Genomic DNA, 27,055 nt, shown 5'->3' with positions numbered 1-27,055 from the left:
AAAAAAATCTCATTTTTAGAGCCTCATTGTTATGCTAAGGTCACAAATATTGTACAACGTGATGATACTCAAGCTCCATTTAATCTCGTCTCTGTCCTACGCCAAGCTATTTCCCCACCCCAGCCCCAAGAGGGCCGGCACAGTAAGAGCCACCACTATCCCCCCACCTCATGATGCAAAAGGCCGCTCAGAAATGTGGCTGTCAGGCTTCTGGCCCTCTGCCTCCCTTTGGTGACAAAGTACCCAGGTCTGAGATGCCCTGCCAGCCCACATCTTCATTCCTACCCAATGAAAACGAAGCACTTGATGTTTCTTTTAGACTGCAGGGTTTTAATATATTTTGTTGTATGGGTTATATAGTTATTTATTCAACCATCTTGTTAGGATACCTGGGCCACAAAGGGCAGGCTTATCCTACTGAAGGGTAAGTCCTATTAGGGACCGCTCCCGTACAGACACCTGGGAAACCCAGCCTACCCAATGGCCCTGCACATTCACATTTCCCCACTTGATCTCAGGAAGACAAAAGATGACTAGCAAAAGTCAGCAGGGGCTGGTGATTTTTTTCCCTTAAAGTATCTACAATGGAATGTGTGTGTGTGTGTGTGTGTGTGTGTGTGTGTGTGTGCATTTATTTAGTAAGCACTTACATGACACTTATACAGCCACTATTCTAAATACCATGAAACAGTTAACTTATTTAACTATTTATGTAGCTGTTTTTTTTGTGGATGTCAGGCTGACTGTGCTCTGGGGTGGTTTTCTTCTTTTCTTTTTTTGGGATGGAGTCCTGCTCTGTCACCCAGGCTGGAGTGCAGTGGTGCAATCTCTGCAACCTTCGACTCCCGAGTTTAAGCAATTCTCTTGCCTCAGCCTCTGGAGCAGCTGGGATTACAGGCGACCGCCACAATGCCCAGCTAATTTTTTTTTTTTTTTGTATTTTTAGTAGAGACCGGGTTTCTCCATGTTGGCCAGGCTGGTCTTGAATTCCTGACCTCAGGTGATCCGCCTGCCTTGGCCTCCCAAAGTGCTGGGATTACAGGCGTGAGCCACCACAACCAGTGACTCTAGTCTAGTGGTTTTCTAGTGGAGGCCAAGTACCCTCTGGACCTCCAGAGAGGGAGGGGCCATAGTGACATTCGCTGAGGAGGGGCAGATCCCCAGATAGGAAGCTCACTTTGGCAGTGAGCCTTAGAATGGAGAAGTAGTTTTTTTACTCTCTCTAGGCCTTATCCTCTTATGTTTAGACTTGGAGCCATTCTTGATGCCGGTCTAATCAGAAAAAGGCAACATCTGCCACATAACAGGCAACTAAGAACCAAATAGGATGAAGACAGTGTCCCCTGCGTCTTGTGGTTAAAACTGTTCAAGAATAATTTTCAAAAAAAAAAGGCAAAATTGGGACTCTCATACAAATCCAAAATGACCCATGTTAAATGATTTATTTCACTCATTAATTAATTCAGGGAACCAGGCAGATATTATAAATGATTCAAAGGAAAAGCCATAGAAGCACAAATGTGTATGGAGTAAAGGATGTAGAAATATGAATGTGGCTATACACCATAGAATACTATGCAGCCATAAAAAAGAATGAGCTCATGTCCTTTGCAGGGACGTGAATGAAGCTGGAAACTATCATTCTCAGCAAAGAAACACAGGAACAGAAAACCAAACACCGCATGTTCACCACATCTTCACTCATAAGTGAAGTCAAACAATGAGAATATATGGGCACAGGGAGGGAACATCACACTCTGGGCCCTGTCGTTGAGCGGGTAGCTAGGGGACGGATAGCAGGGACAGGGGGATTGGGGAGGGATAGCATTAGGAGAAATACCTAATGTGGATGACAGGTTGATGGGTGCAGCAAACCACCATGGCACATGTATAGCTATGTAACAAACCAGCACGTCCTGCACATGTACCCCAGAACTTAAGTAAAATTAAAAAAAAAAAAAGAAATATGAATGTGTCAGCAGACACAAACGTGCTTTTCCACATCAGGGAGGTTATCCTCTCATTGCACAGAGTTCATTCACATGACTATTGACAAGAATGACTTTGCATTGTTACCAGCCCTTTAAAATTTACAGACATAAAATTGCTCCCATAAATTCAGAATCCTATTGTCCAGTAAGATGTGCCCTAAAAAATGCAGTTCTCAGTCGGTCATGGTGGCTCACGCCTTAATCCCAGCACTTAGGGAGGCCGAGGTGGGCAGATCACCGAGGTCAGGAGTTCAAGACCAGCCTGGCCAACGTGATGAAAACCTGACTCTACTAAAAATACAAAAAAAAAAAAAAAAAAAAAAAAAGCTGGGAATGGTGGCAGAAGCCTGTAATCCCAGCTACCAGGGAGGCTGAGGCAGGAGAATCGTTTGAACCCAGGAGGCAGAGGTTGCAGTGAGCCAAGGTCATCCCACTGCACCCCAGCCTGGGCGACAGAGAAAAACTCCACCTCAAAAAAAAAAAAAGAAAAGAAAATGCAGTTCTCCATGAAAGAACACATTTTTCCTTACAAAAGCAAAGTCTGGAGTTAGGCATTATTTAATTAAACACCACACAAAAGCTGTATGATTTTGGAGACCTCTTACCTCAATCTCCTTATCTATGAAATGGGAATAATAAAACCTACCTCACAGAATTATTAACAGAATTAAGTGAGATGGTCCACAGAAAGCCAGCAGTAGCAGCATGACTAACACGCAGGTAAGTAAGCACTCGATGGACACATGTTATGACATTTGATTTTTATATGCCTTCTTATGTCATATATATTTGCTGTTATTATTAAAAATATCACAGGGGAGCATGGCCCTGCTGTAAAAAAAAAAAAAAAAAAAGTTACAAGATATCATGGCAGAGAATGATTCCATTGTGGTGGCTTCCATCACAGCTCTCAGCCGTGAAACAGCCCCAGGCCCCTGGAAAAGATCCCCAAAGGACTTAGTTTCTGGGAAGAAGGTTTGGCCCTTGGAGGGCACAGTTTGCCCATTGCCTCCATAAGCTCTGGGTTCTTTCCCTAGCCGGAGGTTTTTGTGATATTCATAGTAAGGAACATAAATGTTTGCCTTGACTTAGTGATGATAGTTATGGGGTACTATAATAAATAGTCCTACAAATGTATGGGTCAAAAACAGTAAGAGTTACTCTTCAATCCTGTAATAGTCCAAGATAGGAGTGCCTGGTCAGCGGGCAGCATTCCTGCAATTAGGGATTCAGGAACCAGGCTGTGTCCATCTTGTGACTCCGCCAGACCCGTTCCAATGTACACAGGTCTCCAGCAAGAAAACAAATGGAAGCTTAGACTGGGGTTGTCAGATGTAGTGAATAAAAATACAAGATGACTGTTAAATTTTAACTTTAGTTGAACAATAAATATTTTTTCAGTGTAAATATGTCTCGTGCAATATTTGGGACACACAATTATATGAAGAAAATATTCACTGTTTTTCTGAAATTCAAGCTTAGCTAGGCATCCTGTATTTTATCTGGCAACCCTATACATCCCAAATATTTAAAAGTTAAAGAACTTTTGGGCCAGGCATAGTGGCTTACACCTGTAATCCCAACACTTTGGGAGGCTGAGATGGGCAGATCGCTTGAGACCAGGGGTTCAAGACCAGCCTGATCAACATGGCGAAACCCTGTCTCAACTGACAATATAAAAACTAGCCAGGCATGGTGGTACACGCCTGGGCCTAAGGTAGATACAAAACTGGGTGAGCTGGCTGGGCTCAGTGGCTCACGCCTGTAATCCCAGCACTTTGGGAGGCCAAGGCAGGTGGATCACCTGAGGCCAGAAGTTTGAGACCAGCCTGGCCATCATGGCAAAACCCCATCTCTACTGAAAATACAAAAATTAGCTAGGTGTGATGGCACACGCCTGTAATCCCAGCTACTTGGGAGGCTGAGGCACAAGAATCACTTGAACCCGGGAGGCAGAGGTTGTAATGAGCTGAGATCGCACCACTGCCCTCCAATGGGGTAACAGAGTGAGACTGTCTCAAAAATAATAAAAATTAAAAAGCTAAAGAACTTTAGAAACAGACCGTTAAAGCAAATGTATTCCGTCTTCTTACGTTGACAAATACACTTGTCTAATGACCTGGAAGGCCAGGTTCCCATTCAAATTCCCAGACTCCTCAAATTTCTACGCTCCCCTTCAGCCTGCCCACCTCCTCTCTACAGCTCTATCTCTGACCTCAGGGAACCTTATGTGCCTGTGGGAGGATGCCTTAGTTCAAGCTCCACCCACACCCCCTGTAAGCAGTCACCTCTCAGCCATCCATCCCTTGGGCTGAGGATACACAGCCAATGGCACCATCTCACCTTGAAGGGCACAGCCTAGGGAAGACTTCTTTGCAGGCTGGGAGAGGGAACATTTGGTGACCTGGAGAGTGTTCTAGAAGGGAGATATGGGCTCTGGTGGGGCCATTTCTTGGGCCTGGGGACTCCCCTGTGTCGAAGCCTAAAGGCAGTGTTGGATTCCCCCATCCTCTGAGGCCCTACTGTCTTCTGAATCGCATCAGCATAAGGAGAGAGAGTGCAGAGAGGGCACTACCATGTTTTAAAAACCTTGGCCCAGAAATGATGCACATCATCTCTGCTGACAGTCCCTTGGCTGAAACTCAGACCCCATCATGGAAATATAAGGAATTATTATCATTACTATTTTACTAGATTGACTCTAGGGTGACCACAGGCATGGTGATGTGGTATTTGATAAAGGTTAAAGATAAACTAATCATTTTTGGCCAGGCGCGATGGCTCGCACCTGTATTCCCAACACTTTGGGAGGCCAAGGTGGGCAGATCACTTGAGATCAGGAATTTGAGACCAGCCTGCAACACAGAGAAATCCTGTCTCTATTAAAAAAAAAATACAAAAATTAGCCGAGTGTGATGGCATGTACCTGTAGTCCCAGCTACTCAGAAGGCTGAGGCAGGAGAATCGCTTGAACCCGGGAGGTGGAGGTTTCTGTAAGCCAAGATTGCATCACTGCACTCCAGCCTGGGGGACAGAGTGAGACCCTGTCTCAGAAAAAACAAAAAAGAAAAGAAAAACTAATCATTTTCATTGCCATTATGCTGCATGTTTAGAAATAGTAAACAAAAATCTTTACAATGGCAGCACACACCTCCTTTCAAGGAAAAGATTTATAAGACAATCTGTCTACTCTGTGTCCTGGACAACACTTAGCATGGTGCCAAGCATATAGTCAGCATTCCACAAGTATTTATGGAGGAGCGCATGATTATGTCTTATTTATTATTGGATTGAACTAAAGATCCAATGCACATGGCCTTGGCATAATGCAGTGAACTAGGAGAAAGCAGAAGAAATGCTGTAGTACAAAGACGCTGGCAAAAGAGTGCTTTGCTAAAGAGAACCCTTCCCGGGGTGCCCCAAACGGAAAACCCCAGTGCTTTCCCTTCTGGATGATTGCCATCTACCAGAAGACATGGGCAAACCAAAATGTCCCACGGGTCTGCATGCCTGTTCGCTAAGCATGGAATTCAAACACATTTACTCAATAATGAATGTTAGAAAACTGCTGTTTAGACAATAGATCTGAAGCTTAAGAATACACTGATGCACATCTGGGACGCTGACACCCAAACGTGAGTGTGCGAGCTGAAATGAACAGTCTGAGAAGGTCAGAAAGCAGTGGCATGCAGCCATCAGGCTGGGCATGTTGACTTCCACCTGCTGAACTCCACGCTAATGGGTTTTGTGATGATGACTTCCTGCAGAGCTTCCTCCCAGGGCCTCAGCGCTGGCTGCATTAGGCCCTGGCAATGTGCTGTAGCAACCTTTAGGAAAATGGCGTCCTGGTATTTCAGATGCCCTCTCTGCCTCCCTCACTTATCCTGATGTGCTCATCTATTACCGTAATGAATATTAAAACTTATTCCAAAGAGGACTGCGGCTCCACTGCTGGCTTTCTCTCCAGAGCAAGAGTTTGACCTGCAGAATGAAAAAATAAAACTTTACTACTTTATACTTATAATTAATATTTTATATGGTGCCTTCCCCATGCTTACCATTTTGGAAGTGCAAATAAATCTTCAGAGAATGAATGGCCATCTGTACAAATGTATGTACATGTTGGAGGCAGGATCTTGCTGGAATGCAGTGGCACAATCATGAACTGAAGCCTCAAACTCCTGGGCTCAAGCAATCCTCTCACCTCAGCCTCTTGAACAACTGGGACCACAGGCGTGCACCACCGTGCCTGGCTAATTTTCAAGATTTTTTATAGAGATGGGGGTCTCACTATGTTGCCTAAGCTGGCCTCAAACTCCTGGGCTCAAGTGATCCTCCCGCCTCAGCCTCCCAAAGTGCTGGGGATTACAAGGGTGAGCCACCACACCTGGCCTGTACAAATAATTTTTAACCATGCACAGAGGATAGTTTCAAAAGAGAGGCTCTGAAAACAGTGAACAGGGATGACATCAGTCCCAGCATCACCTCCTCTGTGAAGTCCTCCCAGTGTGTGCCCTCTCAGTTCCCCAAGGGGGTAGGACAGTGCCCTTCCTCCCTCCACTGCACCCTCCTCTCATGACTGTCAGGGTCGTTCTTGGTTGACACAGCCTCATCCTTTAGACTGCAAGATGGTGGAGAAGAAAAATGTGTCTTATGCATTTTTGTAACCCCAGTATAATAACTGACATCTAGCAAGTATACATGTGCATCTATAGAATGCTTATTTGTTTATGTTTACCTGGGTATGCATGTATAAGTATTGAGCATCACTATAAGTATTTTAAGTAGATTACTTCATTTCACCCTTGAAACAATCTTATAAGTTAGATGCAATTAGTTTCTGTTTTACAGATAAGGAAGCTGGCCTTCCATAGCAACTTACATAAGTTACTGAAGGTCATAGTAAGTGAGGAACTGATATTTGACTTCAGGGTTGATGTCGAACTGCATTTTCAACCACTGTGATAGAAGAGCTACCACCACCATTTATGTAGCACCTACTGTGTGCATTTGCACAATGTACTTCACATTTTCTATCTCGTTTACTCCACAAAGAATCTCACCTTACACATGAGAAAACTGAGACCCAGAGAGCTTATCTAACGTGCCCCAAGTTGCACAGTTAATATGCATCAAGCCAACATTCAACCCAGCGATGCTTCCTACACCATGAATCACTTCAGTCCTGGGAAAACTGGGGACCACTGAATGTAAACATTATTAATGAGAAGGAAAGATGACAGTTGTGCTGACCTATTTCTTTTTTTCAGATTCAGTCATTTTTAGCATCACTTGACGGAGAGAAGCTGGAACTCTTAAAAAATGACCTAATTTCCATTAAAGATATCTTTGCAGCCAAAGAATTAGAGAATGAAGAAAATCAAGAAGAACAAGGTAAAGGAAAACAAATTAAATAGCAAGACAGACTGCTGGCATAATCCTTATGAAACTGCTGTTAATGAATTACTTAACTCAAGTGCTCCTCCTCCATGCTTCCAAAATACACTGCGCATCTGCTCTTGTTATAGGAGCTGGCCACATTGATTTAGATGACTCTCTGTCACTGGGGGAGGGAACTCTTGTTGTGCCTCTGGTGTTCAGTACAATCCCTGGCACACCACAGGCGTACAATAAATGCATATGCATATGGTCAGATGAACAAAGACTGCAACGCGTTAAATGGCCCTGATGACCGGAGTTTATGCTGCTGCTTATCATTTTTATCTGCATGGAAAGTTATTTACTGTGATTAATGTTGATGGTGGGTAAATCTTTCCCTGAATTTTTTTTCCCATATTTTTCTTATTCTTTTTAATTTATAGGTGTAAGAGTTAGGGTATATTGGCAAAGGTCCTATGCTTTACCTAAAAAGTTATGTTCTGACAAAGGCTGTACCATTTTCTGACCGGGCACCAGGGCATGATACATCAGGTTGGCAGTCACACTTCCCAGTAATCTTCCAGCCAGATAACAACTTGACCCAAGGAGACTAGAACTTATTTATGAGGAGCAAGGCTTCCTTAGGAGGGGAAAACTTATTCTCAAGGTTGGGCATGATTAATGATTCCTTTAGGTTTGTCCATTTGGGAGCAGAAGAGAGTAAAACACTTGCTATGTACATGAAGAGTGATTTCTTATTGATGTCATAACCAACCACCGCCCCACAGCTGTTTCATGTTAGTTATGCTAAAAGGCCAGACAACCTCAGAGACAGGGCTGGCTTCTCCTAGGACCATTGGAAGGGTCCCGTTTGAAACATTTTTACCACTTTCTTGCTATATGGCCTTAAACAAATTATATAACCTTTCTGAAACGCAATGCTGTATCTTCACTTGTAAAATGGAGACAATGATATATATATGTGTGTGTGTGTGTGTGTGTGTGTGTGTGTGTGTGTGTGTATTTCCAAGAAATCCCAATATATCCCAAGAAATATATATATATTTGCTGTTGTAAGGGTCATATTAGGTAACATAGGTAAAAACATATATTACAGTGCCTGGCACACAGAACTGCTCAAAAATGTTAGCTGTGCTTATTACTTAAGCTGCTAACACAGTGCCAGGAAAAAGTAAAGGTGCAATAAATTATGGCTTTCATGTGTTATTATGCTTGTTGTTATTACCTGGCATGCAAAGTAATGATAATGTGCATTCTTAAATCTCTGGCAGTGTTTTGTGCCCAGACATGTTACATTCCTTTAATCAAAGCTCAAACACAAAAGCTCAAATGCTTGAGCCTTGATGTTCAGGGCAAAATTATTCTAAGCATTCAGAAACTATCATTTAGACACCACTTCCCTCTTTAACCCCACACACTGACCTTACATGCCTTCAGCTTAATGAGATTTATGCTCATTGCATCAAAATAAAAGAATCAATTATACTGAAGCATAGAAAAGGGCCAGTATCAGAGACAGTTGGGAATCATGTTTTTGAGCATTAGTGTCTTCCTCCCAGAGTCACAAAGGATGACAGCCTTGTCATTGTCTTTCTAATGAAGAAACTAAAACACTAGCTGTCAAAGGTCATGTGGCTCACCTTGGGGACCCAGGATGAACTAGATGGCCGTTTCCCAGACTAGCAATCACCAAAAAGTATCAAGTTATTTCTCTTCAAAAATCATGATGTCTGAGGTAGACGTTGGTTCTATTAAGGGTGTCATTTAGAAAGGGACAAAAAGAGAATCCCACATTTCCCTAACATCAAGGAGACATTCTTGCCAATGCAGTTAAAGAAGTATTACATCCCCAACTGGTGCTATTCCTTGGAGGGGAAACTTAATTCAATACTGTTAAATAGAAAATGTCACTGTAAGTGATGTATTCTAGTCTTAATGTAGACCTTCAGTAAATTCAACTTCTTTAAATACCACACGTGCACATGTACACATGCAAAAACCTGAAGGGCTGAACAGCATGCTTCAGCAATGGTGGGATTGCCTCTCCTTAATTGACAAAATCCTGTTATCCCATAATGTATCAATTTTCCCAAGAGGGCATCTCCAGATTGTCAAAACACTATTAATTTTAATTAACTTAATTTAATAAATAAATGGCATTCAGAAACTTAATGAAAAACTAGGAGAAAAGAATAGAGACGTTGCCATGAAATCAATCCAATTATCAAGTGTCACACCTCCAGAAAGATTCGGGGATTACGCAAAAGCCATAGAGAGGAATCTTTGCAGTGGGGGTGAGTAGGAAATCCAGGAGCAAAATTCTGGAAGAAAACAGCATTTTCATCCGTTTTTTGTTTTTTGTTTTTGTTTTTTTTCCTTATAAGCATTGCATTCCTAAAAGCCTCCTAACTAAATAATGCATTTGATCCTCTCAGAAAATGTAATAAGCTCTCATCTTTTAGATGAATGTAATATTGGTCTCCTCTGCATTTAATAATGTTAGCTAATGATTTGCATGTTTGTTTTTCCAGCAGAGTGTAATTTTATCACACTGCCATAGATCTCTTAATTTGATTTACCATGGCTGAGAAGATACTTTAAAAGGCCATTTTCTATTTGTATTGCGCCAGTGAAGATCCTCTTGGCCACGTGTACAGACCAAGAGTTGCAGTAATAGGTATTGTTTGTTGTAACATGTTTTTATCAACCTCCATTTTTCTCTAAGATTTTTTTTTCTAAAATATTTCCCAAAAGTTGTTGGTGTATGTTTTACAGAATTAATACACCTTTAAAAGCTGGAGCTCTACAAAGTGCTTGTATCTTAATTTAGTATCTTATTTTGTATCTTAATTGATTCCTCCCAAATACTTTTACTCTCCCTGTGTTTGTATCAGTGTGACACATAATTTGTTTACGTAAAACTTTTGTGTTGACAAAACACTTTCACGTTTGTTGTAGTATTTGCTCCTTCTAACAACTATAAAGAGGAGATGGGTGGGTTTTATTGTGCTCAATTTTCAGAGGAGACAGTGGAAGCTGAAAAAGTTCTGTGCCTGGCCCCAGGCCACAGAACTACCAGGGGCAGGAGCCGGATAGAACCCATGCCTTCCAATTCCCGGCCCAGGACTCTCTCTGCTCTGCAGCACGGCCTCATGCAGAATGAGGAGCAGGCAGTTTGGGAAGGAGACCTTGTCGATGCTGCCCAGGTGTGCCCAGCCCCTCTCACTTTCCCTCCCTGAGGAAGATTAGACTAAGACCTCTGCCCAGGAGAGAGAATCTCAGCTTCTGATGGAATCAATCTCTCTCTATCTCTGTCTCTCTCTCTCCCTCTTTTTTTTTTTTTTTTTTTTTTTTTTTTCAGCCAGTCTCACTCTGTCTCCCAGGCTGGAGTAGAGTGGTACAATCTCAGCTCACTGCAACCTCCGCCTCCCGGGTTCAAGCAATTCTCCTGCCCAAGCCTCCTGAGTAGCTGGGATAACAGGCACAGGCCGCCATGCCTGGCTAATTTTTGTTCTTTTATTGAAATGGGTTTTCACCATGTAGGCCAGGCTGGTCTCTATCTCCTGACCTCAAGTGATCCAACCACGTCAGCCTCCCAAAGTGCTGGAATTACAGGTGTGAGCCACAGTGCCCAGCCCTTTCTCTATCTCCATCTCTATTTCTATCTCTATCTCTACCTCTATCTATCTCTGTCTCTGTCTCTGTCTCCGTCTCCGTCTCCGTCTCCATCTCCATCTCCATCTCCATCTCCATCTCTATCTCTATCTCTGTCCCTACCTCTGTCTCTCTCTCTATCTCTGAGACTGTCTAGCCCTAATGCATTCTCATTCTTGAAGGCTCTGTTCAGGCATTACCTCCTCCAGGAAGCCTACTTCACACCCCTCTGAGAGCTGGATGCTCAGAGAATGCTTTTATTATTCCCCAAACTGGTAATAAGCCCATGTGGAATCAATTCTTCAGCACCTTTCAGAAATGTTAAAAATGGCATGGCCTTGCAGATACCTTAAAAGAGAAAAATAAGATTGTAAACTTTAACAATCTCTTCATTGCGCACAAGGATCCTAATTTTTTTATTTTATGATATAAATGATATTTTAATATGTAAACTATGTTATATATATTAATATGTCATATTATTATATGTTAGACAATGTATTAATAAATTATGCTGTAAATATTCATGTTAGCACCTATTATATGTGAGGTATTGTGTTAGATATTCTGGATTCAAGAATGAGCAGAATAAATACTGTGTCTGTCCCTCAGTAGCTTCCAGGGTGAAAGGAAGACAGATCATTTAGAAATATTGTATCCTAGGGAACCTTGGGAAATTTCTCCAGAGAGATGGTTGAGACTAATTAGGCTCTTTCAGCACTTTGGCTCTGTGGACATAGGAAGGCACCTGGGTATCATTAGGGTTGCAACGCTAAGCATCACAATATCGAAGTCATAAATATGATGTTGTCCCAGGTCTCTTAGGCCTGAGAAAGGTCATACATTTGTTCATCCAGTCCTTCTTTCAGCAAATATCTGCTGACCACCTATAGCTGTGAGCAAGACCTGCGAGGTCCCTCCTTGCCCTCTGTTGCCTTTGGATTGGCCTGGGGGTGTCCCCGCAGAAGCTGTCAGTAACAGGGCTTCAGTGGCCCGCACCCAGATGCATCTGCTGCCTCACTGCCATGCTCATGAATGGAAGACATTCATCTTTGCCCAGCGGCTGGCTGGCAGGCGCTACAACCTCCGCTTAGTCTACCCCAACTGCAGGCTGGAACGCTGGGGGAGCTGCCACATCCTGAAGGAGGAAAAATAAATCACGCTTCTTCTGTCGTGTTCTATTTCTAGGCTTAGAAGAAAAGGGAGAAGAATTTGCTCGCATGCTTACCGAGCTGCTCTTTGAATTACATGTGGCGGCCACGCCTGACAAACTCAATAAGGTCAGCACCTTCTGATTTATAGTTTTTGGTTTAAAAAAAAAAAAGAGTGCATGGAAGACTTTCTGTTGTAAAGTTCCAGACATGCACCTGAAACAGAAAACCCCCAAATCTTATATGGCCTAGTGCCGGGAGAGAAGTTCGAGGTCAGTAATTAAGATTTGAGGCGGGGCTGGGCAGGGGCTGGGTGTGGTGGCTCACACCTGTAATCCCAGCACTTGAGGAGGCCGAGGTGGGCAGATCACTTGAGGTCAGGAGTTTAAGACCAGCCTGGCCCCGTCTCTACTAAAATACAAAAATTAGCTGGATGTGGTGGCACATGCCTGTAATCCCAGCTACTCAGGGACTGAAGCAGGAGAATTGCTTGAATCCAGGAGGCGGAGGTTTCAGTGAGCTGAGATTGTGCCACAGCACACCAATCTAGGTGACAGAGCGAGACTCCGTCTCAAATTTTAAAAAACAAAATAAGATTTGAGGAGACAACATAATGGAATGTGATGGTGGAGAACATGCTAGACTGTGTCATGAAATCTGTATTTTAGTTGTAATTTTACCGGCAATGACCTTGCGACCTTGAACGAGTCACTTACCTGTTCATGGTAAAATAGAATGTTGTGTCAGAGCAGTAGTTATCATCAGGTTAGAGGAGGGAAAAGGGTGCAGAACCACCAAAAGGCTTTTTCAAATTTTATCCCCCACCCCCATTCTAAGGAAACATGCTAGAATTAGGCAGAAGAAGCATGTCAGCCAGGCACACCCCACAGTCCCTCCTATCTGGAGCACAGGGGCTTCATCATGTCTAAGGCCATTCCAGCTTTAACAGTCTGGGCTCCTCTAGTAATACCACAGTATGTTTTGCAAATTAGTACAAGGTCTTGCTGTGAAGTTTCTTTAGGGGACATGATCACTAATTACTTAAAACCACGTGTTTTTCCATTCTCTCTCTCTCTCTTTCTTCTTTTTAGCAAGCAGTGGTTTACACAGGCACCCCTCATCCAGGTAGGTGAGGAAAAGGGCAGAACGAGGTAGTGAGATGAGTAATTTCTTTATCTCTGATGGGGTCACTGGTTCTGGCAGGTCGGTGACTTGAACACAGTGGGAAATTGCCTCATTCACCTCCCTGTGGCACCTGCCACTGCTCAGAGCGGGCATGTGGTGGCTCCGAGATTCCACCGGCTTATTTGCATAGGGTTAAATCTTTGTCTCTAAAAAAGGACACACGGAGGACAGTTTTGTTGGGTTTTCTCTCCCCAGATCTTCTTGCGGTTAACTTACCATTCAACACTCGTATTTTTAACTTTGATGTGTAAGATTTAAGGTGGGAAGTTTAGCCTGTGCCCCAAAACAACTTTTACTTAAGCAAACAGCTTAAATGATCATGACACAATTGGAGTGAGTCTGTCCTTTCTTTCTAAATTCAGGGAATAACAGATAGGGGAGGAGGTTTCTGACTGTTTAACTTAGCCATGATTTTTTAGGGCACAGAGTGCATAAACCGCACTCATGTGAAATTAGACACAGAGCAGCACCAGGCCTTTCCCACAGCCCTTCTCTTCTCCCGCTTGAGGCTGGCAGACCTGTCATGAATCAAGAAACACAGAGCCGTTCTTCACCTTCCCAGCACATTAGGTTCACGAAACATTAAGAGCTTCCTGAGATATGTCAGATGAGAACACTTGCTGTAGCCACGGCCCTGGCTCAATTTCTAACACATATTTTTTGAAGTACTGTTATTCTTTTATAGATGATCATGAAAAGTGAAAAATATACTCTAGATTTTTCAATGTGACCGCCATTTTTATTCTTATCGGAATATCATTTTAAAATGCTTTTTAAAGAGTCCTCAGGCCTGCAATGTTCTTTCCATACTTTCTACCCTGTCCCTTTTTTCTACTTTATATTTACCAGAAAGCAACAACAAGGCTGTCTTTTTAAGGGATTGAGAAATTGCCCCGTCACTCTCTAAACATACAGAGATCCATTTGAGACGGAGTCTCGCACTGTCGCCTAGGCTGGAGTGCAGCGGCACAATCTTGGCTCACAGCAATCTCTCTGCCTCCTGGGTTCAAGTGATTCTCCTGCCTCAGCCTCCCAAGTAGCTGGGACTACAGGCGTGCACCACCATGCCCAGCTATTTTTTTTTTTTTTTTTTTGTATTTTTAGTACAGACAGGGTTTCACCATGTTGGCCAAGATGGTCTCGATCTCCTGACCTCGTGATCTACCCAGCTCGGCCTCCCAAAGTTCTGGGATTATAGGCATGAGCCAACGCACCAGGCCCGGCCATTCTTGAAGATTTAGAGCCACTTGATTCTAGTCTTGGGGTTGGAATGACTTAGTTTCCATATTTGCAGCATAAAAGAATTGTTTGGTTGGGGACCTTTGCAGGCCATGAGGAAGGCTCATGACTGGGTGGAAGAGGATCAGACCATGGTGTCGGTAGATGTGGCAAAAGGGTCAGAGGAGGAAACAAAGAAGGAAGAAAAGGAAGAGAAACCTCACGACCCTCAAGAAGACAAAAAGGAAGAAAAGAGAACTAAGACCATAGAGGTAAATTTATTCTAGAGTGTCCACCTACAAGGTAATAATAGTATGTTCATTTTATTAGCAACTTAGTTTTAAGTGAGGAGAGGGCATTTCTTTTTCATTTGTTCCATATTATAGAAATATAAGTAGGAATGCAGTAAACACTGAAGTTTCTGTCTGCCAAGGTAATTCATGGTTTAGCACAAATTTTGTCACTTTTCTCCATAGCTTTACAATTATAATTTAAAGGGAAAAAAGACCTTTAGGAACATAGTTGATTTATCTTTAGGGTAGAATTTCATCTTATATGCAAATGTGTTACTATAAAATGTCTTTATGTCCCATAACTAACGAGGTAATTGAAGCCTTTAAAAAAATTCATTGCCACAGCTTTTATTCTGTAATTTAATAAATTTATGTGTGCATAGTTTATATCCTGCCTATGTTCAATAAAGGGGTTTGTAGTAACTTCATCTGAGTTTTAATTTTAAAGAAAGTAACTTTTTGGCCAGGCACAATGACTCACACCTGTAATCCCAGCACTTTAGGAGGCCAAGGCAGGTGGATCACCTGAGCTCAGGAGTTCAAGACCAGCCTGGCCAACATGGTGAAACCCCATGTTAACTAGAAATACAAAAAAAAGAAATTAGCTGGCCATAGTGGCACAAGCCTGTATTCCAAGCTACTTGGGAGGCTAAGGTACAAGAATCGCTTAAATCTGGGAGGCGGAGGTTGCAGTGATTAGATCACTGTAAGGAAAAATATCCACGGAGCTCTGTGCATTCAGCCGGCCTTCCACACGCCTTCTTTAGTGCCTGTTTTGTGCCCAGCATTGCTGTAAGCACTGGGGATGCAGCTGTGAACAGGCTCTCCACATCCCTGGGTGCCTGACAACACTTCATTTTTCTGGCAGCCTTGCACTTAAAAAAAGTCTTCGATATGTTCGTAATCTTCAGGTTAACTATTTCATGTTATATTTAGTGTATTTTTAAAAGAATTATATCACTTATATTGTCACAGCGTTTTTTAATAAAAGCATCTACTCAATAAATTTCTTCCTCGTATTTATTCATTTCAGGAAGTATACATGTTGTCCATTGAAAGCCTGGCAGAGGTAACAGCACGCTGTATCGAGCAGCTTCATAAAGTAGCAGAATTAATTCTTCATGGACAAGAAGAGGAAAAACCAGCTCTGGACCAAGCAAAAGTTCTAATAAAGTAAATAAATGTTACTTTAAATTCTTATTTTCCAATTTTATATATAGGTACCATTCAGATACACACATATACACCAATACTCTCAAAGCCACTAAAATATTCAGATTTCTTTTTGTTTGTTTGTTTTAGTTTTTTGGTTTGTTGAAACGGGATCTTGCTCTGTCACCCAGACTGGAGTGCCGTGGCGTAGTCATGACTCACCGCAGCCTCAAACTCCCTCAGGCTCAAGCGACCCTCCCGCCTCAGCCTCCCCAGTAATTGGGACCTCGGGTGCACACCACCACATCTGGCTTATTTTTTAATTAATTGCAGAGACAAGGCCTGGCTACGTTGCCCAGGCTGGTCTCAAACTCCTGGGCTCAAGCAATCCTCCTGCCTCAGCTTCCTAAAGTACTATGATTACAGGCATGAGCCATCATACCTGGCCAGAGATTCTGATTTCAAGTCAACCAATTCTATTGTTCTATGGTCACCCTAAGAAATAAGGATTTCTCTTTTAGTTTGTTTTTGTTGTTGTTGTTATTGTTGTTTTTGAGGCAGAGTCTTGCTCTGTACCCAGGCTGGAGTGCAGTGGCACGATCTCGTCTCACTGCAACCTCCACCTCCTGGGTTCAAACGATTCTCCTGCATTAGCCTCCCAAGTGGCTGGGACTATAGGCCCACACCACCATGCCCAGCTGATTTTTGTATTTTTAGTAGAGATGAGGTTTCACCGTGTTGGTCAGGATGGTCTTAATCTCTTGATCTCGTGATCTGCCTTCCTTGGCCCCCTTAAAAATAAGCCATTAAAGTGCTGGGATTACAGGTGTGAGCTACCGCGCCTGGCCAGAAATAAGGATTTCTTTAACAAATGCATTATGTTAGCAAGAAGAAGACGACTTCACTAGCCATTCTAGAAATTATTCATGAAGAGATTTAAGGGAAGACACATTAAATCATCCGGAGGCATGAAAGTGTTTATTTAATAGATCATAGTCTTAGGAGTAAAAACTTTTGAGGGTAATTACATTTTCAACATGCACACGAATAGAGAAAGGACACTTTAATAACTTCTAGCTAGATTCACAAACATAGGCAAATACACTCCACTGTTCCTGGGGACTTATACCAGCTCTGCATATTCTGAACTCTGGTGATGATGGTAGCTGATATTAAACAATTCACCCTGGGTTGTATGTGTGTACATATGTGGTGTCCTATATTATGTTCTTCAATAAATAATTGCTATTATCATTACTTTATTAAGTAAAGTGAAAATATTTATATATGTAACAGGAATATGCAATCTAGTGAATATACATGAAAACAGTTGATATAGAGTGTTCATGAAAATAGTATGAAGCTGAAAAATAAGACATTACTGTGATATAGAAAATTAACATAAGCCTAAGTACCCTCGTGTTATTATACAAACATAGGGTTCAAAATAGAGCCCCTGAAAATATTCAGGAACGGACACACACAGGTCTCAGCACAGCCGCTTTGCTAGCTAACTAGTCTTTGCTTATTACTGCTTTGGTGTTGTAGGTTGGGGAGTAAGCTTTTAGTGGAAAGATCTTCCAAAAAGTCAGCATTAGTGTCTTTGTACTGGTGGCATTTTTCCTCACTTGTAGAGATCTTTCATCTGGCCTAGATTTCTGTATCTAAGAATGTAAAAATCAAAGTTATTTTGAGAACCACATAACCCCCACCTTAATATTCCTAGAAAGAATACACATTTGCCTCAACATTTAGAAAGAAGAGGAAAGGACAAAGTAAGAGAGGCTGAAAATGCTGAGGGCAATCTGTTGGTACTGGTTTATCTTTGCAGTACTAATTGGAAAGGGGAGGATTAAAGTTCAGAAGCCCTAGGTGTGGATAACAGGACCTTACTCTTTGCTCCTTTCTGATTCCTAGCCCTGATTGTCCCAGCCTTACTAAGCTGCACTTAGTCCCTGACTTGTTTGTACAATAAGTGCCTCCCCACCCACCTGCCCAAGAACACAGACTAAATGGCTTTGGGATGGCTCCTGGCTTTACTCTTGATGCTTTCTGCAGACAAGTTTTGGATGGATGGATGGGTGGGTGGGTGGATGGATGGATGGATGGATGGATGGATATGTGGGTGGGTGGGTGGATGGATGGATGGATGGATGGATGTGTGGGTGGGTGAGTGGGTGGATGGATGGATGGATGGATGGATAGATGGATGGATGGATGGATGGGTGGATGGATGGGTGGATGGATATAGCTCATAAAACCTAAATATATGTTAGATAAGGCCTCTTTTATCAAAGCAAAACTTACCTCTACTGACTTTACTAGATCTTTTAACATTTAAGATTCTCGACTTGGGGTTATTGTTTTTCCTATAGCATTTCAATCACTATTCATGAGAGCTGATTGATAGAAAAATAGCAGACCATACCTACATTATTAGGTATTTAAATTGTTTTCCGTTTTTGTCATCATCTATACTGTTAGGATAAATGTTACTTTCATTAAATATTTATGTGTATCTTGTGTTATTTTCTTGGAATAAAGTCCCAGAAGTGGAATGCCTAGAATAAACTTGGAATTTTAATATAAGTATTAAAAACATATTCTATAGGATCTTTATTTTTGAAGCATATAATAAAAAAATAATCAGAATATCCAGAGACACCCGAATTTGAATCCACCTCTCCTGCATGTTCTAAGCACCTAAACAGTTTACCTAACTTTATTTCTTTCTTTTTTTTTGAGACAGAGTTTTGCTCTTGTCACCCAGGCTGGAGTGCAATGGCTCAGTCTCAGCTCACTGCAACCTCTTCCTCCTGGGCTTAAGTGATTCTCCTGCCTCAGCCTCCCGAGAAGCTGAGACTATAGGCACCTGCCACCATACCTGGCTAATTTTTTGTATTTTTAGTAGAGACAGGGTTTCACCATATTGGTCAGGCTGGTCTTGAACTCCTGACCTCAGGTGATCCACCTGTCTTGGCCTCCCAAAGTGCTGGAATTATAGGCATGAGCCACCACGCTTGGCCACCTAACTTTCTTAAATGTCTGATTTTCCATCTATATAAAATGGAAATAATAATATAACCCATAAGGTTACTCTGAGAATTAAATATGATTAGGCATACAAAAGTGCTTAACAGAGTGCCTCAGTGAATGTTCATAATTATTTTGAAATGACCAAAAAGCTGCAAACCAGCCATGTGGCAAGAGTTTATACCTTGACGCATGTGAAGCTGAAGCCTAGTATTTTCCTACACAAGGTTTTGATTTTAAAAGAGATCAAGTGAGTTGGATGATTATTCTTTAAGCATGGAAAGAAAACCAGGATTAGCTTAAGCCATGATTGCAAATCATGGAAGATTATTGAGGGAACCATCGGATGGCACATTTCTGTAGAGCATCTTCAAGCGTGTGCGCTATTCTTTTAAATGTCATACTGAATTAGTATCAGAAATTGTCATGACACTTCAATTATTTTACCTTATTGAAAACATCCAAAGCTCTCTTTTTTTCTTATTTCAGATTAACTACTGCAATGTGCAATGAAGTGGCCTCCTTATCAAACAAGTTTACGAGTTCTTTAACCACTGTTGGGGTAAGATTACAGTCTGGATTTTTTTTTCACCTTTTTTAAGGGAAGTAGTTCTGTGAGGGGCTGTGAGGAAATATGGAGATGCAGCACTTTCTTTAATCGCTCCATAAAACTGAAGCTATGCCCTGATGTAAGCTAAAGTCAGGCCAAGAGCAACTTCTGTAAGGACAGGCAGCTTAGGATTCTTCTGACTGGGTTCTAGCCTTGAATCTGCCATCTCAGACATACAAGATTTTGGGTGAGTGAGTTGTCAAACCTCTGTTTTTTTTTTTTTTTTAAAGTATCAGATGAAGATTCCACTAATTACTTAATATCTGTGATATATGTAATTCAGAATCTCTGTTAAAATGATTAATTTTGAATATTCTCATTGACTGTTGCCCTCAGAGCCTACTTTACAAGCCATGCAAGATAAAGTTTTGTTTCATTGTCACACTTGACTTTAACCAAAAGAAAAATGTTACTGATTGGCTCAAGTGTTTCTATTCTCAAGGTATCAAGTTTGAAAGGCTCAGCATTCACTTGGAGGTGTGGCCTCTCATTATTTTCTTTGGAAATAAGTCATATTATATAGCTTCACCTTAGTGGGCCCACAGAAAATTGGAAAATACTCCTTTTTTGTGTCGAGCTGGAGTCTCGCCAGGCTGGAATACAGTGGCGCGATTTCGGCTCACTGCAACCTCCGCCTCCCAGGTTCAAGCAATTCTCTGCCTCAGCCTCCAGAGTAGCTGGGATCACAGGTGCCCACCCCCACACCTGACTAATTTTTGTATTTTTAGTAGAGACAGGGTTTCACCATCTTGGCCAGGCTGGTCTTGAACTCCTGGAAAATATTCCCTTTAACCTTCCTGTTTTTTCTTTTAAAATCCTGGATGCAAAGTCTGATGATGTTCTCCATGAGAAACAGCAGGTTACTTCCTATTCTAATTAGATCGGTTTGGGGTTTTGAATGCATTAATTTCCTAGGGCTGCTCTAACAAAGTACCATAAACCTGGTTATTTTCTCGTGGTTCTGGAAGCTAGACGTTGAAAACAAGGTGGTATCGGGGCCTTGCTCTCTCCAGCGCCTCTAGGATCCTTCCTTGCTTCTTCCAGCTTCTGGTAGTCCCAGGTATTCCTTGGCTTGTGGCTGCAGGACTCCAGTCTCTTTTTGTGGGTCTTGACATGGCTGCTTTCTCCCTCTGTGTCTTCACATCATCTTCCTTCCATGCATGTCTGTGCCCAGATTTCCCTCCTTATAAGGACAGCAGGCCTGTTGGGTTACAGCATGACCAGTATGACTTCATCCTAACTTATCACACCAGCAACAACCCTATCTCCAAATAAGGTCACAGTCTGAGGTGCTGGAGCTTAGGACTTCAGTATGTCTTTTTGCAGGGGACACAATTCAACCCATACCAGGAAGCAACAGAAACACGTTCGAAAAAAATCAGACAAAAAGGAGGATTTACAAAAGGCCCTGGGGGAAGTGAACGTCTGTGGGGATCCAGCACCAGAGCTCATGCACACTCTCTCTCTTTTGTTTTTGAAACTGAGTCTCCCTCTTTTGTCCAGGCTGGAGTGCAGTGGTGTGATCTTGGCTCACTGCAGCCTCCGCCTCCTGGGTTCAAGCGATGCTCATGCCTCAACCTCCTGAGTAGCTGGGATTACAGGTGTGGGCCACCACTCCCAGCTAATTTTTGCATTTTTGGTAGATACAGGATTTCATGATGTTGGCCAGGCTGGTCTCAAACCCCTGACCTCAGGTGATCCAGCTCCCTTGGACTTACAGGCATGAGCCACTGTGCCTGGCCCACATATACTCGCTCTAAAGTGCTGCTGTTAATGTGACTCAGTGACAGCATTTCCTAGCCCTGTGTCTTTCCATTCAAATTCCTGGTTCCTGGGTAAGAAGGTTTGAATAGCTCATCAGCATGGGTCACATGTCCACCTTGGCTTCACTCAGCAGCAACTGGAGACAGCGTCTCATTGTGCAGACCTACCTGGCTCCTGGGGCACTCCCCCTCCTCCTCCTCAGGCCAAAAGCATTTCTCAAAAGAAGTGAGAAATGACCATAGACCTGGTTGTCACCCAAAAAGATGCCTGTCCCCCACCCTTCTGTAAATGACTCTGAATAACGGGTGAGCTACACACCACCTATTCATTCTGCTGTCAAGAAAGCTGATCTGCTTCTCCTATTTTGTAGAACAGCACCTTTTAGGTTTGTCTAATTTCAGGCCCTCAGCAACAGAGCTTCACTGTATACAAGCAGCATGACAAGAGAGGTAGAAGTTCATTGATAAAATAGACTGGATAAAATGCATTTGTGCCCTCAGTGTGGTCCAAGTTACCTGATGTCCATGGACTTTGATATAAACACTAGGCTTGCAGAGAGGTGCAAGGTCTTAAGATGGAATAGCCTTGGTGACTCCAGTTCCTAAGGCTCTATTGTACCCTCTTGTCACCCTTCTCACAGTTTACTAGGTGAGGAAACTGAGGCCCAGAGGGGTAAATTGATTCCCCCAAGCCTCTTAGTAGAGCTCCTAATTCCCAGTTGGTTATCCACCAGATACATCAGACAGAGACCAATGCTTTGGTTCTCTGTGTTTGTTTAGGCTTGAGAATGTGACTGTGTGCATGTTTGTGTGTATTATATTTTGTATAACATTGTTAAATATTAATGTATCTACATGAGTGGGTAGTATTTATGGTATTGTTTTCCATTCCTTTTTGCATGGTTTATCCCAGCACAGCATCTCAAACCTCGAGGTGCACATGGATCACCTGGCGATGTTGTTAAAATGAAGATCCTTATTCAGTAGGTCTGGGATGAGGCTGAGATTCTGTATTTCTAGTAAGCAGTCAGGTGATGACAGTGGTTTTGATCCATGGTCCATATTTTATGTAGTAAGGCACTAGCAGATGGCCATGTACTTGACCTTATATATATTTATATATACACACACATGTACAAGTGTTTGCAAGAACAGAATTAGGACCACACAGGTTATTTGGGGGAAGAAAAATCTGAATCTAAAATAGAATTTAGAAATGCCCTCTCACCACAACAATACCTCTGCTCTTGTGCTGTGATGAATCATTTACATCAATTCAGTGTTTCTGTTCTCTGAAACAGCCATTATTCATAACTTGAAGTTAATGAGTGTATATTGCTCTCTAGACTCTATTTAAATTGCTTGCATACCTCATTGATTCTGAAAACCAATGTCATCTTATTGCCCTCATTTGATTATATTTTAGAGGTTTATTATTGATAATCAAATAAACATGAAAGCAAATACCATAATGGGTTTTCTGGTTACTTACTAAAATGACTGGGTTTTTAAAGAGGTTTCTCCCAAGACTCCATTATGGTTTCCCCAGTAAGACATTACTTCACCCTCAGTAGAGTAACGTCAATGAAAGTGGGATGCTCTGAGAAGATATATTTAATTTATGTATTTTTCTTTACAATGAACTCTTCCAGGTACTGTAAGAGAAGCTAACTTATTAAGATCGCCCTTTTTCTTGCCAATCCTTTTAATGGTTTATGGTCTAAGAGTAGATTGAACTCTTAGACAGAGAAGACTATTGATTGATAGACCGATAGCATAAGCAAAGATAATGACTCCAACTCTGTCTTTCACTTTCTCTTTTTTTTAGACAGAGTCTCACTCTGTCACTCAGGCTGGAGTACAGTGGCGTGATCTTGGCTCACTGCAACTTCTGCCTTCCAGGTTCAAGCAATTCTCCTGCCTCAGCTTCCCAAGTAGCTGTGATTACAGGTGCCCACCACCACACCCAGCTAATTTTTTTTGTATTTTTAGTAGAGACAGGATTTCGCCATGTTGGGCAGGCTGGTCTCAAACTCCTGACCTCAGGTGATCCACCCACTTCGGCCTCTCAAAGTGCTGGGATTGTAGGCTTGAGCCACTGCACCTGGCCTGCCTTTTACTTTTTGAGTCCCTACTTTATACCAGGCACTGTACTCTATGCTTTACATATATTTGTGTTTTTTAAATATGGACCTGTGGACCTGTGTTCAAGCTTAACTTTGCTGCTCTTCTGGAAGATGCCCTATAACCAAGATCCTATGTTTGCATTTAAAAGAAGAAAGAAAAGAAGACTAGACCAAGGCTTAGACTAGGTTAGGTGAGTGAGGGACTTAACTCACCTGCAAAGTGAAAGGGGCCCAAAAAAGAAGCAGAAAACAACCTCAGGAATCTGGATAGCGATTTTAATGAAACATATTTTAAAATAAAATGCCAAAATATTATGGTCATCAAACTATCAAAACTTTAAGTAAAGACAGCATCCAATCCTCTGCCTACACAACTCAGCCTCCCTCACTTCACTCTTATCCCAGACCTGCTACAAAATTTACATAGTGAAAAAGGTTTCAGTTTAAATTTCTAGCCATGTGATCTTAAACAAGTTACTCAACCTCTCTGATCCCTGTTTTCTCCTCTTTGAATTGGGGTTATCATGATACCTGCCTGCCTCCTAGGATTTCTGTTGCAATTAAATGAGACTAAAAAGGTGCAGCAGCAGGTCTGAAGCCTGGTCTGTAGGAAGCATTCTGCTTCTCCTCCTCTTCCTCTATAAGAGATCCCTCAACAAATCCAGTGCATTACATTTTACATGGCAAGCCTAAACTGTCAATTTCATACTTCTGATTCCACAGAGCAACAAGAAGGCCGAGGTCCTTAACCCCATGATCAGTAGTGTATTGTTAGAGGTAAGTGGCCTCTGGAGAGAAAGTGCTTCCGAACCAAAGCAAATGTCAGAACTTTTTTTTTTTTTGTCCTTCTCCCCCACAGCAAATGTTATTGCAATTCTAAATCTCATCATCAAGTCTTTTTTGAGGATATTTGTGTAACTCAACCAGCTGTAAGCTCTCTGATGAAGCAACAATACCTAATTTTCAAGGATTCCTGATTATAAAAAGAAACGCTAAGCTTGCACATTATTTCTGTCGCTGTTTCCTCCAGCAGAAGCAGATTTCTGCTGCCAAATTTGACACTAGATTTAACACTATGATTATTGGCTGCAATGAGGGGTTATTGCTCAACGGTGATTTTCATAAAAATGGGCACTTCCTTCGATTTAGAATAACCTTTTGTTTAACTGTGTCTAAGCTCCAAGCCAGCAACAGTGGCAAGGAGAATCTATGCCCAGTCAACGACAAGGGGCACCATCCTCTGTGACTTCACACTCTGTGGCCTGCCCGCTCACTACGACCTCACAGCATCAGTCGTGTTGCCCCAACCAACATTGCTGTGTCTTTGCGAGTAACAGTAACCTCAGAGAGAAGAAAAGAGGTCCAGGAAGGATTCTCATTCTTGGATCATAGGCACTGCGTTCTACCTGTAGAGGAAAGGTAGAAGATTGGTAGAGGAACAGCTTCTGTTAGTGGATAAACTATAAGTAACAGCCCCAGGGCACCCAGCTGAAGACACAAGATGTTAACAAGCTCAGTTTGAATATGGCAATGCATGTATCATAGGATTTTGCTTTCTGAAGTGGCTGTCCATTGCAAAATTTGGAAATTACAAAAGTTCAGGAGGGCTGCTCTATTAGTCCATTTTCACCGTGCTGATAAAGACCTACCCGAGACTGGGCAATTTACAAAAGAAAGAGGTTTCATGATCTCACAGTTTCACATGGCTGGAGATGCCTCACAGTCATGGTGGAAGGTGAAAGGCATGTCTCACATGGCAGCAGACAAGAGAAGAGAGGTCGTGCAGAGAAGCTCACCTTTCTAAAACCATCAGATCTTGTGAGACTTACGAGAATAGCATGGGAAAGACCTGCCCCCTTGATTCAGTTACCTCCCACCGGGTTCTCCAACGACATGTGGGAATTGTGGGAGTTACAATTCAAGATGAGATTTGGGTGGTGACACAACTGAACCACATTAGCCACCTATATATTTATAGCATTGTTTTGGGGATTTGTGCCTTGCTGTTAAGGAAAATGACTAAGGTACAGAAATAACAGAGTCATGTCACTGAATATGATTGTTTCAGATGCAGCCCCACAGTGGGATGCCATAAGCCAGAAGGAATGGGAGCTGTAGGGAAAGGTCTTGGAGGGACAGACACAGCTAAGAGGAAACCCTGGCAATCAGAGGCAGAAATCGGTACAAGAAAAATCTCTCCCCTGGCCACCCAGAAGGCAGAAAATTAACTTACCATATCAAGTATGAGCAATATGAGGTCAAATGTTTTTTCCATTTCCCCAATAGATGTTTTACCATGTTTTGGTTACCCTAACCTTTAAATGGCCTCTCCATCCAATACTAGGTATTAGTGCATCACAAAATATGAATAATAATGTCAGCTATCTCATCCAAGCAGAAAGTACCATGCATAGGAGGATAACAGGGTTCAAGTTTGCCTTGAGTGACTCCCCAATAATATCTCCAGTTAACTTTATGCTGACCATTCCTGGTTATCTGTCTGTAGGGTGGGACAAAATGACCTCCTTCATACTGTGTTTTTTTGTGTTATTTCAGAGCAGTAGGGTTGATCTGGGAAAGGCAAAAATAAGATAGGACATACCCTGGGTCAAGAATGTACACGCACTGATGGATCTTAAAAGTCCATGGAAATGATTTGCCTCATTTTGAATAAGTTCTCTCTGTTAAGATAGATAATTAAGAGCTGGTCATGCCCCATCCAAAAGCATGTGTTTACACTTGATTTTAAGCACCAGCATTGCAAGATGAGTATAATCCAGTACTGATGGGGGGGGCGTTGAAGACTGGGGACATTATCCAATAGGAAGAATTGTTAAGCTGAACTATGAAAATAGCCCTTCAACCTCATTCTTCTCCTCTCTCAGGGCTGCAACAGCACGACGTACATACAGGATGCCTTCCAGCTGCTGCTGCCTGTTCTGCAGGCCTCACATATCCAGACCAGTTGTTTGAAAGCACAGCTGTGACCTGGCCAGACTCCATCTAGTTTAAGGAGACAGCTGGCCACGTTGCCTCAATATGTGCCATTTAAGGGGATATTCTCGGTACATCTGGCCACAGACACCCATTCGAGGACACTACAAGCAATTTTGCACAAACAATATTGAGAATGCAAGTTTAAAGAGAGTTATCATTTCTCTCAATGTGTATGATTGTTTTTATAAACAATTGTGTTTTCTTTATGTTAATTTAAACTTACACGGCTTATGTTGAAAATTTCCTTTTATCTAAAATTTATTTACAAATATTCATGTTCTTTTTTCTGGTTAAGCATGCTATATTTAGAAATTCATGGCAGACCTTAGACTTCTTTTATAATCCTTTAAATTTCAACCTCTAAATGTTCCATTCTTATAGTATTACTTTATATCAATTCTAAAACTGAACTTTGTTTTGTTACATTAATGTCACAGACAAAAATAACACTACTTATAGATTTTACCTATTTTGGTAAAAAA

General features: G+C 42.0%; 1 protein-coding gene across 3 annotated transcripts in view; it reads left to right on the top strand.

Annotated features, from left to right (window-relative positions):
* The window catches only part of FAM114A1 (family with sequence similarity 114 member A1), a 78,379-nt gene extending 51,324 nt beyond the window's left edge, over window positions 1–27,055 (top strand). For 2 of the 3 annotated variants that reach the window (XM_017527272.2, XM_037738003.1), the window contains 7 exons: window positions 7,262–7,385; window positions 12,234–12,325; window positions 14,710–14,871; window positions 15,926–16,065; window positions 19,567–19,639; window positions 24,300–24,353; window positions 26,462–27,055. In XM_017527272.2, the coding sequence (XP_017382761.1) occupies window positions 7,262–7,385; window positions 12,234–12,325; window positions 14,710–14,871; window positions 15,926–16,065; window positions 19,567–19,639; window positions 24,300–24,353; window positions 26,462–26,563 (747 nt within the window). In that variant the 3' untranslated portion in view covers window positions 26,564–27,055. Of the gene's footprint in view, window positions 1–7,261; window positions 7,386–12,233; window positions 12,326–14,709; window positions 14,872–15,925; window positions 16,066–17,961; window positions 18,016–19,566; window positions 19,640–24,299; window positions 24,354–26,461 lie in introns of all 3 variants that reach the window. The other variant, XM_017527271.2, reaches the window with a different exon arrangement.

This window comes from Cebus imitator, unplaced genomic scaffold (assembly GCF_001604975.1).
Source record: "Cebus imitator isolate Cc_AM_T3 unplaced genomic scaffold, Cebus_imitator-1.0 Scaffold47, whole genome shotgun sequence".
In the NCBI taxonomy this organism is placed as follows: Eukaryota; Metazoa; Chordata; class Mammalia; order Primates; family Cebidae; genus Cebus; species Cebus imitator.
This window is presented reverse-complemented; position numbering and strand designations above follow the sequence as displayed.